Source organism: Gymnoscopelus braueri, assembly GCF_963280865.1.
Source record: "Gymnoscopelus braueri genome assembly, chromosome: 17".
Lineage (NCBI taxonomy): Eukaryota > Metazoa > Chordata > Actinopteri > Myctophiformes > Myctophidae > Gymnoscopelus > Gymnoscopelus braueri.
This window is the reverse complement of record NC_137617.1, coordinates 9,189,306-9,208,515: the sequence shown is the minus strand read 5'-3', so window position 1 is coordinate 9,208,515 and position 19,210 is coordinate 9,189,306. Positions and strand designations below refer to the sequence as shown.

General features: G+C 44.1%; 1 protein-coding gene across 1 annotated transcript; it reads right to left on the bottom strand.

Annotated features, from left to right (window-relative positions):
- LOC308104749 (radixin-like) lies at positions 1-1,995 on the bottom strand (the record flags this gene model as incomplete). The annotated part of the gene is made up of 2 exons (XM_080455257.1): positions 922-1,995; positions 1-603 (listed from the first exon to the last, which is right to left on the bottom strand). The coding sequence occupies exons 1-2, from the start codon at positions 1,990-1,992 to the stop codon at positions 1-3; spliced, it is 1,674 nt and encodes a 557-aa protein (XP_080311383.1). The 5' UTR covers positions 1,993-1,995.
- Between the last annotated feature and the right edge of the window lie 17,215 nt (positions 1,996-19,210).

The following is a 19,210-nucleotide window of genomic DNA, read 5'->3' as shown; positions in this document are numbered from 1 at the left end:
TCAAATGGACTCAAACTCGTCGATGCGATGCTTAGTGTTGCCCTTGCGGATCTGCCGCAGCGTCCTGTACTTGACTCGGCCGGCCTTGACATTCATGACGTGCAGCATGTCGTTCTGGGTCAATTTGGCGTCGTCCTGGGTCTGGCCCAGCTCCAAGCGCAATGCCTGCAACTGCGTTTTCGTGCTCTGATTCTTCTGGGCCTCAATGGCACGCTCCTCCTCCTCGTTACGCAGGCCGTGGTCATTGGACAGTTCAACACTGGCCTTGGTGTAGCTCCCGTCGTCCTGCCCGTCATTCTCCTCGTTCGCCGGCGAGGGGGCCGCCATAGTCATCATGGCTGTCCTCAGTTCATCCTTGGTCTTCTTTAGGTCCTCCTGGGCCGACATCGCCTTGTGTTGCCATTCTGACGCCTCCTCTTCCTTCTTCCTCTTGGCCACCTCCAGGATGTCAATCTTAGCCATGAATTCACCCAACTCGGCAGCCCGTTGCTCCTGGTTCTTCGTCTGGTCGGCAGCCTGTTTGGTCAGCTCTGCCATTGCCTCCTCTGTGGTGAGTCTCTCCTTCTCCAACCTCTCCACCTCCTCCTTCGCTTTCCTCCTCTCCTGCTCCAACTCCACCGGCGCGGGGGCCGCCAACGTGGGCATAGTCATCATGGCTGTCTTCAGTTCATCCTTGGTCTTCTCTAGGTCATCCTGGGCCGACAGCGCCTTGTGTTGCCATTCTGACGCCTCCTCTTCCTTCTTCCTCTTGGCCTCCTCCAGGATACCAATCTTAGCCATGAATTCACCCAACTCGGCAGCCCGTTGATCCTGGTTCTTCGCCTGGTCAGCAGCCTGTTTGGTCAGCTCTGCCATTGCCTCCTCTGTAGCGAGTCTCTCCTTCTCCAACCTCTGCACCTCCTTGATCGCTCTCCTCCTCTCCTGCTCCAACTCCAAAACACGTCGGGTGTGCTCCGCAAGCTCTTTCTGGGCCCTGAGGGTATGCTCCTCTCTCTGTCTCAGGCTTTCAAACAGCTCATCCTTCTCTCGCTCTAGCCTCTCTTTCTCCTTCTGAGCCCTCGCCATCTGTTTGTGAAACTTCTGTTCTCTGGCCTGAGCCTTCATCTGTTGCATCTTGATGTGTCTTGAAGTGTCTGTCTCCTTCCTAGTCTTGCACAGCCCATAGTTGTCTATGCACAGCGCCAGGATACGCTTGTTGATACGCAATCGTGGCGCATAGAACACCAAGTCGGGAGCTTTATTCTTGGGTTTGATGATAAACTTAGTGTTATTGAAGGAGAGTTTTCTAATCCCACTCCACCGGAAACCAGTCTCTGGTGTCAACTTGTCTTTGTGTTTGTAGATGTTAAGGCCCAGGGCGTGCACTCCCAGCCACATTTCTATGCCACTCTTGTCCCTGAACTCAAAGTAATTGACTCCGTACATCTCCAGGTCCTGTGCAATCTTCAGATACTCCATCATGGAGTCTTCTCTGAACATTCCTCTGCGTTCTTTGTGCAAGGTCTGCATCTTGTCATCCCACTGTTCCTTCGTCAACCTCTGCTGTTCCAGGACTCTCTGAGGCAGCTGTCTGTCTTTGGCGAGGTATCCTGGCTTATGAACTTCTTTGCTATAGTCAGCATACTGGGCCTGCACAGAGTAGGAGGAGAGCAGCACGGCCGTCTCTGGGGGACTGTACATCTCATCGTTCAGAATGGCCTCTTTCACCTCAAGGAAGAAGAGTCTCTGTGTGATGTCCTGGATCAGCTCCTCAGACACATCCTTGGGGAATAACCTTGCCCTGAACTTAAACTGAAGCGGGTTCTCTTTCGTCACGTCCTGCTGGGTGAATTTCTTATCGAGCTGGAGCCAAGTGAGATCGCCTTTACTGTCAATATACTCCAGGCCAAAGAACCACTCCTCCTGCAGACCCATAGTCTTCACCACCTGATCAAAGAGCTGTTTGCCTGTTGTATTTGGCTTCATTTGAAACTCCAGCTGCTTTCTGTCCATGGTGGTCACGCACATGTTGATCAGTTTATGCACCTCTGTTCCATCTCCCACCATACTCCTTATACCAGATAGCAAGGTCATCAGTTTAGCCATCTTTCCCTTTCTCTGACACTCCTTACACCAAATTAGCTGAGAGGACAAATCCTGTCAAATCACAAAGATCGTATTTAAATGTGTTTTAGAGGATAGATTCAAATCAAAGGTACAAACACTGTTTTCTGGATTTATTATTTAGGCTTTTAACTTCTTTTAAGAAAAACATGTGTTAAACGCACTGCTGGGTAGCTGGTGGCATTGGGCCTTATATGTCTTGGAAGCCAGTCTATGACATCACAATCACTCATGATCACGGTCATACCCTGGATTTGGTCATTTCCTACTGTTTTAATCCAGTAAATCTCCAGACCATTGACATGCACGTCTTCGACCATGCTGCTATCCTTTTTAAGATTACCGCAGTGCCCGCGGTCTCCACCCCTAGAGTCCCCCGTTACTTCAGACCCATTACTCCACAGACCATGGAGAACTTCTGCAACACCTATCAGGCTTCTCAGCAGCTTGATCAAAATATTTCTCCCATCTAATTGCTTCTAATCCCCATAACCCAAAACTTCTCTTTAGCACCATCAACTCTCTTATACATCGTCGTTCCGACTCCAGTGAAATAATCTCCACTGAGAGATGTGATGCCTTTCAAGCTTTCTTTTTAGACAAGGTCTCGAGCATTAGAGCCCAAATAGTAGGCCTACCTTCTTTGCGCACTTTACCACACAGGGAGGTATGTCAAAACTTAAATTCATTTTTTCAGTTTCCCAGCCTGACCTTTTCTGTTTCAATATTTTTATTAGACAAAAAAGAAAGTAGACAATCCACCACGAGTATGACAGGACAAAGGGCACAACATAGCCCAACATAACAGTACAATAAAAACAAAAACAAAAAAGAGAAAAACAAATCCTAAGAGACTTCACACCAAATACATTGTATAATAATCATCACACACGTGGTGATCTCCATGAGATGAAGTGGTGATCTCCATGATGGTGAAACGCTCCAGCTCGTCAGAAACCACTCAAGTAGAGTCAGGTTATAAACCTAAAAAAGTAAACACAAACAACAACACAACGACAAATTACTGACATGAAATATACTCACACAACTATAAACCAAAAAAATATATATATATTTATTGTCGTGTAAACACGCTCTCAATTCTTACCCTCAGTCTCTCGGAGCTCGCAATGGAAAATGACGAACGCAGCAATAACACCCTGGTAACTAGTAACACTGGTGCATGCGTAGAACACTTTGTCCTGATAGTGAGCATCCACTCCATTTATATGGGTTTGGTCTACCCATGTGGGTGTAACCTTCTGTTGATTAAATCATGTGATTAAATCATGTGACTTGTGTATTGTGTTAAATGTGGAAACACAGGCTTTAGCACTGTTCTAAACAGTAGCCACTGTACCCCAGCTCCTCATCTGACCTAATCAATCAACATGCCCTCATGTGACACTCAGGTGACATGTGTAAAGTCCACTACTGTGCTGTGGCTTTTAGAATTTGTATATATTTGTACCTTCGGATTACAATTTACCTTCGGATTACAACAAATAAGCAGTAGTAACCTTCATATAAGCATGTATCAACCCCTAGTATAATAACTCGGCCTATCACTCCGGTATAAGATCCTAAATAAGCAGGAAATACACACAGAATAATAATCACAATAATAACCGCAAACTTCAGGCGCTGGAAGGCCCTGGATAATTTTACTTTATAATTATTTAAGCACTTAGTGACTGCACCTTTCAACAGAATAGATTAGAACAAGATAAACATCTATGTAAGCACACAAAACAAGTATTATTTTAACGGGACAATTTGGTAGTGAATGAAAACCGGGACATTTTATTGTTTTAGAGATATTTGTCATGGACTTGGGAAACACAGCTTAAACCTGGGGCCAGTAAGCAAATTGGTGATGACAATGATGGCTGTCTTGAAACATAAGGGACCAGTTGTGTCATGCATGCTCTGGGCCCTATCTTGCCTGCCTTACCCCTTTTGCCTAAACGTATTGGCCATATTTTACTATTTTGAAAAACATTTTCAAATAGTTCAACTAGCCGATCTACATCGACACATTGTGAGCTTGTAGATCGGCTATTTGAACTACTGGTATTTTAAAATGTTTTTCAAAATAGTAAAAAATGCAAAAAAGTGTAGGGATAAGAGGCAGGCCTAAGGCAGATGGGCCCAAGATAGGGCCCATCAGGGCTCCCTATGTTTCCAAAGTTCTATGTTTCCTGGCTGCTATGCCCAGCTCTATATACAGTAGCACATGAGAAATATGTTACTGAGCTCTCATATGACATGGGCTATTGTGGTAACTTGTTAAAGGGTTTTCTCAATGTCTCCACATTCCACATCAATGGAGAGAAAGATTCTCAGAAATTGCCATCCATCCAAATTGCCATCCATTCATTCCAAAAGGGGGAACCTCTAGATTTCTACTGTACCTTACTAAGCTCCATACAGTACCTCCATCCCCCACTCACACATCCCTGCTCCTGGGGTACCAATCACACCACACCTCACTCACCTACCCCACCAATCCCCCCCCCTGCCTGGGCTCTGTCCGGGGTCAGAGGACCTAGGCGATGTTTGGCCAAATACATATCTAAATAAAAATTCTGAATCCTAACAGTATGTTGTAAATAATGGTCAGTGTTGCTCCAACTTTTTCATGTCAAGGACCCCCAAAAATTATGTAATGTATTTGGCCGCGGACCCCCATCTCAAAATATTTTGTTCCAGGGACCCCCAGAAGCAATTATTGGAGTTAGAAATGTTCGCTTAAATAAATATATATGTATTTATATAATATATATATTCAAAGATTTGCACAAATTTTCACGATTTAAAAAACAATAGCAGATATACAAGCTCACAGCGTGGCACTCGGTGCCGCGCTATGAGCTTGTATATCTGCTATTTTTGAATAGCCAAAGAAATCTAAAATGACACAGATGCGTTCCTGGTCTTAATGGGTTAAAGCGCCATGCTTCCAAGGAAGCCCAGCTAATAAAGACTTACAGGACACTTTTCCATTTCATTTAACAAACAATGAACCGACAAACAATGATCAAACAAATAACGAACTAAAACATCCAAAAAGATTACAAATAATACAACCTATAAAATACAACACCCTTGTATTTGGACCTGTTAATTCACACCAAGGAACTTGAAATCACTGACCCTCTCTACGACGATACCGTGGAATACCTGAGTCCTGTTAGTAGTCCATGTTGACGTTGAGAGCGAGGTTGTTTAACCCATTCAATCCGGGAACGCATCTGTGTCATTTTAGATTTGAGCTATAACCATTATTTTATACTTTGGCCTATTCAAAAATAGCAGATCTACAAGCTCGTAGCACGGCACCAAGTGCCACGCTACGAGCTTGTAGATCAGGAGGTCTGTCATTTTTGAAAAAAAAAATTCAACATTTGCGCAAATCTTTGAATACATCATATTTTTTAATCAACATTTTTAACTCAAATCTTTGCGTCTGGACGGTCCCGACTCGGTGCCGCGCCATGAGCTTGTATATCTGCTATTTTTGAATAGCCAAAGAAATCTAAAATGACACAGATGTGTTCCCGGATTGAATGGGGTTCTCCTGAAATAAGTGTGTCAGGGATTTGACCTCCTCGACCCCTAGTGGTCACTATATCACTGTCATAATTATGCTGTCGGGCAGAAACCTCTTATTGCCATATTCTTAGTTTGTGTGTTTCTTTTTGTAAATTAACGGCCTACTTGATCATACTACAGCGTCACACTAAAGTATGAAAAGTCTAGCAGATCCACAAGCTCGAGACGCGGCGCAAAGCTACGCGTTTCAAGATTGAAGATCTGCTACTTTTGCTACTTTTGAATTGGAATCCTGAAAAGTAACAGTTTTGGGCCCGAGGGTTCCGACAGAGACGATCATTATGAACACTTTTCAATTTATACTTTATTCTAGGATGACATCACAACAATTCACGGGAAACAGGGGAAAGGAGACTATTGTCTCCTTTCTTCTGTTTCCACAATTTACTATATAACAAAAGAAGAACAAAAGAACACAATTGGGAGAGAGAAAACTATGTGCGGAAAAACGAAATGAGGCCACACAAAGTAGACCTCAGAGAGTAGCCTACAAAAAATAAAATGACAGAACCAATATAATTTATATGAGCGAGACAAAGATTGTAGAATAATCCATTATTATGATGTAACGGTGGCGTTTGTATTGGCATGTTGCACATGTGGCCTTCTAGTGGCCTTCTAGCCAGAGATGAGAACACTAGCCAGTGTTGATGGCATCTTTGACAAGGCCAACGGTACAGGTGGAGGAGGTCACGTCCAGAGGATCCAGAAGGCCATGAAGACGTTAACGTTCCGATCGCTGTGCTTCCCCGACACCATCCGAGCCCGCGGCATGGACAACGCCGAGGAGCTGCCCACCTACTTCTACAGAGACGACGGATACAAAGTGTGGGACGCCATTAAGAGCTTCGTGTCAGCTGTGGTGAACATCTACTACTGCAGTGATGAAACAGTAGAGGGAGACGAGGAGATACAAGCCTTCGTTAAAGACGTGTGCAGCTTTGGCATGCAGGACTTCGACTACTGTGAGTTCCCCAAGTCGCTTAAAAGGCGCGAGGAGCTGACAGAGTACCTGACGGTGGCCATCTTCACAGCCTCAGCGCAGCACGCAGCCGTCAACTCTGCACAGTATGACTGGTATTCGTGGATTCCCAACGCTCCCTCCACCATGCGTAAGCCCCCTCCCGCCCAGAAGGGGGTAGCAGACGTCCAGCTCATTGTAGACAGCCTGCCGGACCGCGGCCGCTCCTGCTGGCACCTGGGGGCCGTGTGGGCCCTCAGCCAGTACCAGGACAACGAGCTGTATCTAGGCGTGTACCCTGACGAGCACTTCATAGAGGAGCCAGTCAAAGAGGCCATGGAGAGCTTCAGGAGGGAGCTGGCAGACATCGGCAGCGGCATTAAAAAACGCAACGAGGGAAAGAGGCTGCCCTTCCACTACCTGTCCCCTGACAAGATCCCCAACAGTGTTGCTCTGTGACAGACCATTATTGGCTCTCTGCGTCCTTACATTTCATATTGTCGCCGTTGGGTTGAAACCTTGTTTGTCCATGATGGGTCTGATTTTGTACCATTTTCTTATGGATCTAAAGTCTACCATTTTCCATTTATATGTGTTAATATGGTTAAAAGTGTCAGTGCCTCACAGGCAGCCTGCAACATTGTTTTGGTCTGATGGGCTCCTTCTGGTATGTCAACAATATTAGATAGCAGGTTAACCTCGATACCCCAACCTTGGTTGCCCAGGAAACTGAGCCATTCAAGCCATAACTTACGGCTGACGTGATGACGAAAGGCGTAACCCCACGCTATGTGTATAAATCTCTGTTTGAACGTCAGAAGAATATATCTGGAACTATGCATGTCCAACGCTTGTAAGATCTCTTCTCTGGAATAAACCCAAATACTATTATAACACGTTTCCTTCCTCCGTTTATTGATGTAATTGATTATTATCAGACCGATAGATATGGACCGGTATTTACTAGGAAAAATAAATCAGTCCAGAATACCGTTTCAGGAAATAGAAGAAAATAATAGAACCAATCAAAGACAGGTCTGAGAGTTGTGTCCGCTAAACTCGGTTGCTCCAATACCCTTTTCAAGGGGAGATCTATTTAGTTGCATTGCTTGTGTGACTGGCTAGATAATTGAACAAAAATCATAGTCACTCCACCCTCACCTCAACAAAATCTGACCGTAAAGGCTTTATATATTTAAGACCTAAGGCCGATTCTACAAATGCCTTCTAAATCAGTGGTTGTCACACTTTCTCAAGACTTTTCCAAAAGTGACATGCTTGTGAGCTTGTATATCTGCTATTTCTTAACTCAATTAGACCACAATTGAATCAATTCATCTTTCTAAAAGTCGGTGTCTCCATAACATAGATGTCATTTACTATGCCTGCCCACTCCTGCATAGTGGAGGGCCTCCGGAAGCAACCAACGGCTTGTGAATACTTTCCTACTTTCCTACATATTAAAACGCCAAAAAAAATATTCATCAGATCAGCCTTGCCTGGAAATCCACAAAATCTTTAAAATAATGTAGATTTAGTATGCAATATTAAGGTCTACAAACTCTACAAGCTCACATTGTAGATCTGCTATAATCAAAATCTACAAAGTAAGTAGCTAAAGTTTTCAAATAATTGTAGTGGAGTAAAAGTACAATATTTGCCTCTGAGATGTAGTGGAGTAGAAGTAAAAGTACTGAAAATTGGAAATACTCCAGTAATGTAAAAAATCATCAAAAGTGTACTTAAGTACAGTACTTGAGTACATGTACTTAGTTACTTTACACCACTGGTATACTGTGCTGTCATGGTCAGCATGTTTAGTTTGTGTGGACATTTATATTATGGTAGTTCTTCCATCAATTCCGGTATTCTGGTATGCGTGTTTCTTCTGTATCTCCATGTACCGAAGAAACACATTTCATATTTCACGTTTACAAACAGCCTATTTTGAATTGGCCCCAAATAGAATAGGAATATATACTTTGAGCATTTATGAAATGTGTTTAAGTTGCAACAGAAAATGTGAATACCGGTATGTGTATGGTATTCTCATGTGAACCACTAGATGGCACCATTGTACAATCTGTACATGCAGTCGTTTCGTTGTATGAAATTGGTTTGCTGGATTTGTCTCTGCTATTCTGTACTATCCATTATATTCAGAATCTCATGAAATATGGCACATTTTTTATTTACTTATCTTTAATGAAGATTCTCAGATTGTTTCTACACTCTCAGAGTTACAGACCTGCAAGGGTCCACTTGGAGCCCCCTCAAGGGACCCTGGGGGTCCCCGGACCCCACTTTGAGAACCACTGCTGAGCCTGTTCTCTTTCTCTAGTGGTTTTCTGCTCTGGTTATTATACCATGACCAATGCAGGACTAATTCAGAGCAGGGACACACAGTCAGACCAGGTGAATGCAATTAAGTTGCTGGCACAACAGTACCTGAACCTAGATATTATACAAGGTATAATATCTCTCTCTCACGCACACTCTCTCACACACACACACACACACACACACACACACACACACACACACACACACACACACACACACACACACACACACACACACACACACACACACACACACACACACACCCCATCGGTTTATATATTTTTCTATCTGTTTTGTGCTGAGGGTTGTCTAAAATCATATTTTATACTTACTTAGGTCCATAGTTCCCTTGTTTGTCATACGCTAGATGGTTCTCTCCTTTGTTATGAGAGACAGCAGTGTGCATCTCTAATATAATCTAATATAATCTAAATAAATGACTTGTGACTCAGCTATCTCATTTTTGCATTACAAATCATTGGGGCAATTCAATATCTGGAAGCGGGGGAGTGCCGCTCCCTGGTTCAGAGAGATGGAGAGAGAGAGAGAGAGAGAGAGAGAGAGAGAGAGAGAGAGAGAGAGAGAGAGAGAGAGAGAGAGAGAGAGAGAGAGAGAGAGAGAGAGAGAGAGAGAGAGAGAGAAACAGACAGAGGTGGTCAACAGGAGTAAAGGAGTGTAAAACCCTACTCACTTTCAAAACTGCCGTAAAGAATCACCTTCAGGAGGCTGCAATTCCAAACTGGCCCCTGTCAAAGTCTTAACCTACCCCCCCCCTCCTCCTAAAACAGTCTATTGTACATATTTCTTGCTTTTCATACCAGTAACCTGTAAACTGATTGTATGACGTTCTGCATAGTAGTGTATATTTGTATGTCTTCTTAAATGTCATCATGATTTGAGTGCACGGGGATCTCATTTGAAATAAGCCAAGTGCTTTTATGAGCGATCCAGTTTAGAGGACCTTGCATTGTGAACTGTACTTCCATGTACTTTTACCATGTCTTTCTAAATAAAGTATTCAATCAATCAATCAAAACACACAGGGAAGATATCGTCTCTGTCGGGTGGAAACCTCATAATATGTCCAAAACTGTTACTTTTCAGGATTCAAATTCAAAAGCATCAAAAGTAGCAGATCTACAAGCTCGAAACGCGGCGGGAAGTCGATCTGCTACTTTTGATGCTTTTGTGTGACGCTGTAGTATGACCAAAAACACAAAAGAACGAACATCAGTGTTCATTTTGACAGCACATTTTGATGTAGTTTTAGTGATTAGTCTTTTGAATAAAATACCATTTAGTTTTAGTCATCTGAAATGTGTGACATTTTAGTCTAATAGTTCTAGTTCATTTTGGCAGGCCTTACAAGCTATTTTCGGAGCGTAACACCCACGAACAGCCAAACATAAAATGACTTGTCCAAGTCCTACTGGATCTCTTCTCCACTAGTCCCCTCCTAACATTTTAGTCTAGATTTGCTTGTTTTTTTTGAAGAAATTGTCAATATATGTAGTATGTGTAGTTTTAGTCATCATAGCTTAGTTTTGATGTTGTGTTTCGACAGTGAACAAAGGTCGTCGACCAACATTTTTCGTCATAGTTTTAGTTGACAAAATGAACCCTGATGGAGATAAGAGGTTTCTGCCCGACAGCAACGATATGATAGCTGGATGACAGGATGTATGACTGAGGATTATTATCATTGGTATTAATAGGAGCAGGGAAACAGAGGATGTTATTAGACAGAGAGGGAGTGGGAGACAGAGAGAGGGAGGAGGAGTGATAGAAACATTGAATGAATTACAGATTGAAAGCTACAGTGAAAATATGGGGAAAGGAAGAGCGGAAAAGAGATAGAGAAGGGAAAGAGAAGATTGAGAACCAGAGAGAGAGGGAACAGTAGAAAAACAGAGAGATGGTGAAGAAGAGACATCTCTATGCCAAGGACCACCAAACAGCCCTACAAAATGATGATAATATTGACATGCCCAAAGAAATAGGAACGGACAGGTTGAGAGTGGTTAAACTGGTACACTAGTCTTATGAATTGAGTTTAGACAGACGCACGCACGCGCGCACACACACACACACACACACACACACACACACACACACACACACACACACACACACACACACACACACACACACACACACACACACACACACACACACACACACACACACACACACACACACACACACAGTGACACACACAGTGACACACACACGTTAATGTCCACTACAGAGGATGAAAAGATCCTGTCGGTTCTAATAATTATCAGACCTATTCAATCCTAAGGGGGAGAAATTCAGGAGGGAGCAATGCCTTGCTGCAGGGACACCTCGACACACCTCGACACATTGCCGGGGCCGAGAATCGAACCTGGGACCATCTGCTTCCCAGGTGGGCCCTTTACCCATTCAGCTATGGGCGGTGAAACCGCCCCTATATGTGAGGTTTGGATATTTGCACACCAAATCCTGCGCTGTGATTGGCCAGAAATGTACCCCCCTAACCCTGCACCGTGATTGGCCAATCACAGTCTATTCAGGGCTGTGATTGGCTAGGGAAACATGACACATGTGCATAGCCCTATATAAGAAACCATAACTTTAAAAAAACATAAATGTGTTTTTTTAAAGTTATGGTTTCTTCCATCACTTCTTCCATCACTTCTTCCATCACTGTGATGACCACTGTGACCACACCGCCCTGGGCACTACCCTCCCCTCACCAGCCAAAGGAGGCCAGGGCCGAGCTCATGCCTCCTTCAATGCATGAGAGCCAACTGACCTTCTTGTCACCTGACAGGGGAGAGTTTCCCTGGTTGGACGTAGCGCGTGGAAGGAACACGTTATTCCAACCAGTTCCCTTCCCCTCCATCAGGCGCCCCGGCTGGCCAGGGGGAGGCGGTATAGTGACCAGGATTACTACATGTTTTTGTGACACGGGGAGAACATGCAAACTCCACGCAGAGTAGGCCCTTTCGCCAACCCCACCTAGGGTATGGGCGCTGATGACGCGGAGGAGAAGACACGCCCCCCAGCGCCCACAGCGTCCCCGGCGGGAATCGAACCCAGGACCTTCTAGCTGTGAGGCGACAGCGCTACCGACTGCGCCACCGTGCCCCCGGCACTCATTTTCCAATAGCGAGGCAAATTCTAAAATACTGTACTACCACTATTGTGGACTGCTTGTAGATCAGCTATAAATATAGATGTGTGGGCCTTGAGATTTGGACTGTCACTTGCCCAATAATGTGACTTGGGCAGAGTTTCAAAACCTGCTAGAGAGAGAGGGAGAGAGAGAGAGAGAGAGAGAGAGAGAGAGAGAGAGAGAGAGAGAGAGAGAGAGAGAGAGAGAGAAGAGAGAGAGAGAGAGAGAGAGAGAGAGAGAGAGAGAGAGAGAGAGAGAGAGAGAGAGAGACAGACAGCTGTATAGATCGACAGAGGAAGCTTCCATATAATTCAGTTTCCAGGGTCCCTGTGACCTCATTTCCTGCTCGTCAGTGTACATACACCCTGGAGGACCTAGAGGAAGTGCTTCCAGGTCAGAGGTCAGCGGGCCAGGGAAAGCGCTGTGAACTGAGGTAGCACTCTGCCTCGAAACACTCTGAACTGAAACACGGTCACAATCTGAACTGAAATACTGTCCCATTCTGAACTGAAACACGGTCACATTCTGAACTGAAACACTGTCACGTTCTGAGATGAAACACAGTCACATGCTCAACTGACAGCTATCACACTTTTAAATTAATGCTAACCAATAATGCTGGAATTCCTGCAGGAGAGCATTAAAACCAACCAGTGGCGACATTAATATGTTCGCCTGCAGTGAATGTTCGCCTGCAGTGTGTTCACACTGCAGGCGAACATTCATTAATGTCGCTTCATTCACGTGATTTTGGTCGATGGGACCCAAGTGTTGATGAGCTATTGCCTAGGATTGGTCACAGGATAGCTTCGGTTGGACACAACCAGGTGCTCCTGATTCAACAATCTCAGCTGTGGAGTACAAGTCTATATCATTTTGACTATGCATGCACCTGGTAGTCTAGCACCTCAAAGGCACTAAAATCAAAAGTACAGACTCAAAGTACAGACTCTCAAAACAAACTAGTCAGACTTCTACTAGACCTCACACCTAGGACTCACCTTCCCTGCTCATTATGTTAGGGTGGGATGGCTCAGGGTAGAGGACAGAGTGCAGCAATGGCCCTGGTTTTCAAGATACTCAAGGGACCAGTGCCAGATCCTGTCAAACTACTTCAAAAGAGTGAAAGACACCCATAACACCAGAGGGAGCTCCACTGATCTCATTCCCCCGAGATTCGGCACAAACATTGGGATGAATTCATTCTACTGTTATGCCACCAAAATGTAGAATGCCCTACCCTCCTTTAAAACCGCTTTAAAAGAGCACCTGTCTGCAATTTACAACTGGACCTACACAAGTCTTCTAGCTTGCCAAAATAAATGACCCCCCACTGTTTTTCTGTAAATATACTTGTATTCAAGTTCCAAGTATTGATGATTTCTTGTCTTTATATGTCTTGATGAATTGAATGCATAGGACCACAATAACTCCAATCTGGGAACCCATCGTCAAATAAAAAGGAAAAGCAGCGCCCTCTGCTGTTTTTCACTTATTCATTTGACTCTGGGCGGAGCTGTACGGAGGACCCGTGCTCATGGAAACCGGGGTTTAGGTCTGCCTTCAGCCTTTCACTTCCGGTGGTGCGACTATGTTTTCATTCCCACTAACAATATTTCTCCACGGAACACTAACACCATTTCTACAAAGAACATGGATCGTTTTGGTTATAAGCCCACTTGTTTCTATGATGAAAGAGCAAGTTAAAATGTTACAAACTTTCCGTGGTTTTGTTGGCTCCGATGACGCTATTATTAAATTAGTTTCGGTTGTTTTCAGTGGGGAACGAACCGCACACATGTCAATCCCGCCCACTACATTTGATTGGGTAAAGCGCGGCCTGCTTCCTGATCTGATGGCACGCCCACTTGTAGCCAATGTGCATAGGTTCTCAACACGGCTACCGACAGATTCAAGTGCAGCGATGGATCTGTTCTTGAGATATTACAATAACTGTACCTCTGTACATTTTGCAAACTGTTAATAAAGTATTCAATCAATCAATCTGGTCAGTTCTTATAGTATGTCCCCACAAATCTAGATCAATCACGTCTCACAGCTCTCGCCACAATACATGCATGACGCCACTGAACAGATACTGTAACATCAAGAGAGTCAACGCAAACTCACCACGTCAAAACATGGCCTAAAACATAGTTGCTGCAGAAGATGTGGCAAATTTCACAGCTGAGGAAACCGGGCTTTATACAGCTGCAGAGGAACCAAAACACCGAGCGGAAAACAGCCACATTCCATGGTTGACAGCATGGCTGCGTACCAAGCAGGCCACGGTTCATTCAATGGCTGACAGAATGTACCGGCCAGGTTCGTTCCATGGTTGACAAGAATGCGATAATTGTGTTCCTAGGATGAGCGGGGCCGGACGCGGCTTCTGATTGGCTGAAACAGGGGTAGGGAGCGCTTAGTTGTGTTAGCTTGGACCACGCGCGAGGCGCTGTTGACGTCTCGGAGGTAACGAGACTGGGGGGGGGGGGGGGGGGGGGTGATTTACGATTCTGTCACCATAACTTGAACGGCGAGCTCGGCAAACTGTTAATAAAGTATTCAATCAATCAATCAATATGTCTGAGTTGCAGACAGTTTCACACAATTGTATCATGCAGCCAAAGATCAGGATTTGTCTGTTCTGTAGTATGTCCCCACAAATCTAGATCAATCACGTATCACAGCTCTTGTCACAATACATGCATGACGCCACTGAACAGATTCGCGACACTTTGTAAAATCAAGAGAGTCAACGCAAACACACCATGTCAAAACATGGGCTAAAACATGGTTGCTGCAGATGATGTGGCAAAATTCACAACTGAGGAAACCGGGCTTTATCCAGCTGCAGAGGAACCAAAACACCGAAGCGGAAAACAGCCACATTCCATGGTTGACAGCATGGCTGCGTACCAAGCAGGCCACGGTTCATTCCATGGTTGACAGAATGCGATAATTGTGTTCCTAGGATGAGCGGGGGCGGACGCGGCTTCTGATTGGCTGAAACAGGGGTAGGGAGCGCTTAGCTGTGTTAGCTTGGACCACGCACGAGGCGGTGTTGACGTCTCGGAGGTAACGAGACTGGGGGGGGGGGTGATTTACGATTCTGTCACCATAACTTGAACGGCGAGCTCGGCAAACTGTTAATAAAGTATTCAATCAATAAATCAATATGTCTGAGTTGCAGACAGTTTCACACAATTGTATCATGCGGCCAAAGATCAGAATTTGTCTGTTCTGTAGTATGTCCCCACAAATTATGCACGACGCCACTGAACAGATACGTGACACTTTGTAAAATCAAGAGAGCCAACGCAAACACACCATGTCAAAACATGGGCTAAAACATGGTTGCTGCAGATGATGTGGCAAAATTCACAGCTGAGGAAACCAGGCTTTATCCAGCTGCAGAGGAACCAAAACACCGAGCGGAAAACAGCCACATTCCATGGTTGACAGCATGGCTGCGTACCAAGCAGGCCACGGTTCATTCCATGGTTGACAGAATGCGATAATTGTGTTCCTAGGATGAGCGGGGCCGGACACGGCTTCTGATTGGCTGAAACGGGGGTAAGGAGCGCCCAGCTGTGTTAGCTTGGACCACGCGCGAGGCGGTGTTGACGTCTCGGAGGTAAGGGGTGATTTACGATTCTGTCCCATAACTTGAACGGCGAGCTCGGCAAACTGTTAATAAAGTATTCAATCAATCAATCAATAATATGTCTAAGTTGCAGTTTCACACAATTGTATCATGCGGCCAAAGATCAGGATTTGTCTGTTCTGTAGATGTCCCCACTAATCTAGATCAATCACGTCTTACAGCTCACGCCACAATACGTGCATGACGCCACTGAACAGATACGTGACACTGTAACATCAAGAGAGTCAACGCAAACACACCATGTCAAAACATGGGCTAAAACATAGTTGCTGCAGACGATGTGTCAAAATTCACAGCTGAGGAAACCGGGCTTTATCCAGCTGCAGAGGAACCAAAACACTGAGCGGAAAATAGCCACATTCCATGGTTGACAGCATGGCTGCGTACCAAGCAGGCCACGGTTCATTCAATGGCTGACAGAATGTACCGGCCAGGTAAGATGAGCGGGGACAGATTCTGCTTCTGATTGGCTGAAACGGGGGTAGGGAGCGCTCAGCTTTGTTAGCTTGGACCACGTGCGAGGCAGTGTTGACGTCTCGGAGGTACCGATGATTTTACGATTCTGTCCCATAAGTTGAACGGCGTTCGGCACGGTGGTACCTCCCGTGAGTCGTGACTCAAGTCCGCTTTAGACAGCATGCCTCCGTCAGGGCTGTAAAACAAGCGCTCCCGCGCCCGCTTATCCTAGGGAAACAAATTTGGCCCATACAAGACAGTATGGGCTGTGTACAGGCTGAGTTTCAGAAACACGCAGCACCTGTTCTCAGCCAACTCCCTCACCATATAGCCAGGGAATCCCGGTGGGGAATCGCATGCACTTCCTTCCTAAGAGCTGGACCTAATTCTAACCATCAATTAGCTGAGTTGTAGACTATTTCACAGTGTTTAGTTTAATATAAAGATAACTTGAATACATTTTGCAACAATGAAATAATGTACAGCAGTGAGACATTCTAGTACGAACGCTGCTTCCGTTTCTACTCTACTCTAATCTAGTCTTTGACAAATTGTGTTTAGATGTGTCTTCCAAAAACCTTTTTCAAAGTCTTGAAAAGTAATGTGAGAGGCTGTCAGGCTTTAGTCTTTTCAGAATGTCGTCAGTCAATCAATTACAATTTTGCATTGATTCGTTGATGTATTAAAAATGTATCTTTTTTTATGAACAGCTCTCATCCACGTCCATAACTATAACTGTGCGCTGACCATCTGGTGTGTCCATGAAGAGGAAACCACCCTCCCTCCAAACCCCTCCCAGAGTGAGCGTTTCAAGGTAAACAACTCCCGGCATGTTTCACCTGCAACAGACTGAGGGAAGAGGAAGTGATATACTGTAGCATTCATCTACCCAGTTCACCTCTGACCCGGGACTGTACCTGACCTCTGACACCTCTCTCTCTCTCTGACTGTCATGTAGTCTGATGAACCCAATGCAGGGTTCATCTCCCACCAGGAGTAACCACTTTCAACCTGTCGTCCCTAGTTTGTATGACATTCAGGATTAAGCCATTAAGACAAGTAAAGCATCTGTGTGTATTTTTTTTTACTTCTTTAGCTATTTTTTAAAAATCTTGAAAATGTGTGCATATATATATACATATTTTTTAAGCCAACATTTTTAACTCAAATCTTTGCTTCTGAGGGGTCCCTGGAACAACATATTTTGAGATGGGGGTCCGCGGCCAAATACATGTCATTTTGGGGGGTCCTTGACATGAAAAAGGTTTGAGAACCACTGATATAACTAACGTTTTTTTTTTAACTGTTAGGATTTAGAAGACATTTGTAGAATCCCCCAGAAGCAAAGATTTGAGATACAAATGTTTAAAATACATATATTCAAAGATTTGCACACATTTTCACGATCTTTCAAAAATAGCAGATCTACAAGCTCATAGCACTGCCGCGCTATGAGCTTGTACATCTGCTATTTTTGAATAGCCAAAGAAATCTAAAATGACAGAGATGCGTCCCCGGATTGCATGGGTTAAAAGATCTACAAGCTCATATAGGGGTTCCTTCTTGGAAGATAGGTCAGACCTTTGTAACTAGGACATGAAACTTACGGATTGTGGCTTTTACCACTTTCAATCTGGGGTCCCTATTCTGGGCGGGCGAAACTTTCCCAAACAAAAAATGTATTATTACTTTTTTCCCCATGAAATAGTTGATCTACAAAATCACATCGCATTGCATCGGGCTTGCAGAGCTGCGATTTTGTCAATGCAACAGTATTTGTTGTACGATGAAGTATATATTATGGCTTAAAGGGATAGTTCACCCCCAAAATTACTTTTTTCCTATCGATTAGTCACCCCATGGAGACTTGAATTCATGGATATTGTTTAGTTTTGTCAATAATTTGATGACCGTCAGCGGTTCCGGTAGGAGACACAACGAGTCTCCTTTGTGTCTCCTACCGGAACCGCTGCCTACCGGTCCGCTGGTCATCAAATTATTGGCTTAGGAATGAGACAAAAGCGAGAAAAAAAATCCATGAATTCAAGTCTCCATGGGGTGACTAATCGATAGACAAAAATATTTTTTTTGGGTGAACTATCCCTTTAAGTGGCTAAGTACTTACAGTAAACCCTTTGGCTTGTAGACGGGCTATTTTTGGTGAAGAGATTTGGTGTAGAAGACGTAATGTTGCCCCCAGAATATGGATGCTGGGGTTCAAGTGGTTAACCAACCGACGGCCGGCTGGGTGAGTGTTTTGGCTGGTCTCCTAGCAACAAGCAGAGCATCTGGATGGATGTAACCGTGTGTACAAGCCAGTACTATTACTGTATGTACTACAGCATCAGTGGTGGAAAGTAACTAAGTACATTTACTTAAGTACAATTTTGAGGTAATTGTACTATACTTGAGTATTTCCAATTTCCAATACTTTTACTTCTACTCCACTACATCTCAGAGGCAAATATTGCACTTTTACTCCACTAAAATTATTTGAAAACTTTAGTTACTAGTTACTTTTCAGATATAAATTATGATATTATATTACCACTTTAGCCCAATTTTATACCTAGGCTATTTGAAAATACCACCTGCCCTCCCTCACTGTGTCTGTGACCGGTGGTGGAAAAAGTACTCAAATGTTTTACTTTAAGTAAAAGTATCAATACTGCAATGTAGATGTGCTCTGTTACAAGTAAAAGTCCGGAATTCAAAATGTGCTTGAGTAAAAGTACAAAAGTATTGGTATCAAAATGTACTTAGAGTACCAAAAGTAAAAGTACAAAAATGTATGAAAATAGCAGATCTACAAGCTCACATAGATCTGCTATTTTCAAATGGCCTATGTATAAAATAGGGCTAAAGTGGTTATGTTTTATAAAGCAATAATTTATATCTGCAAAAT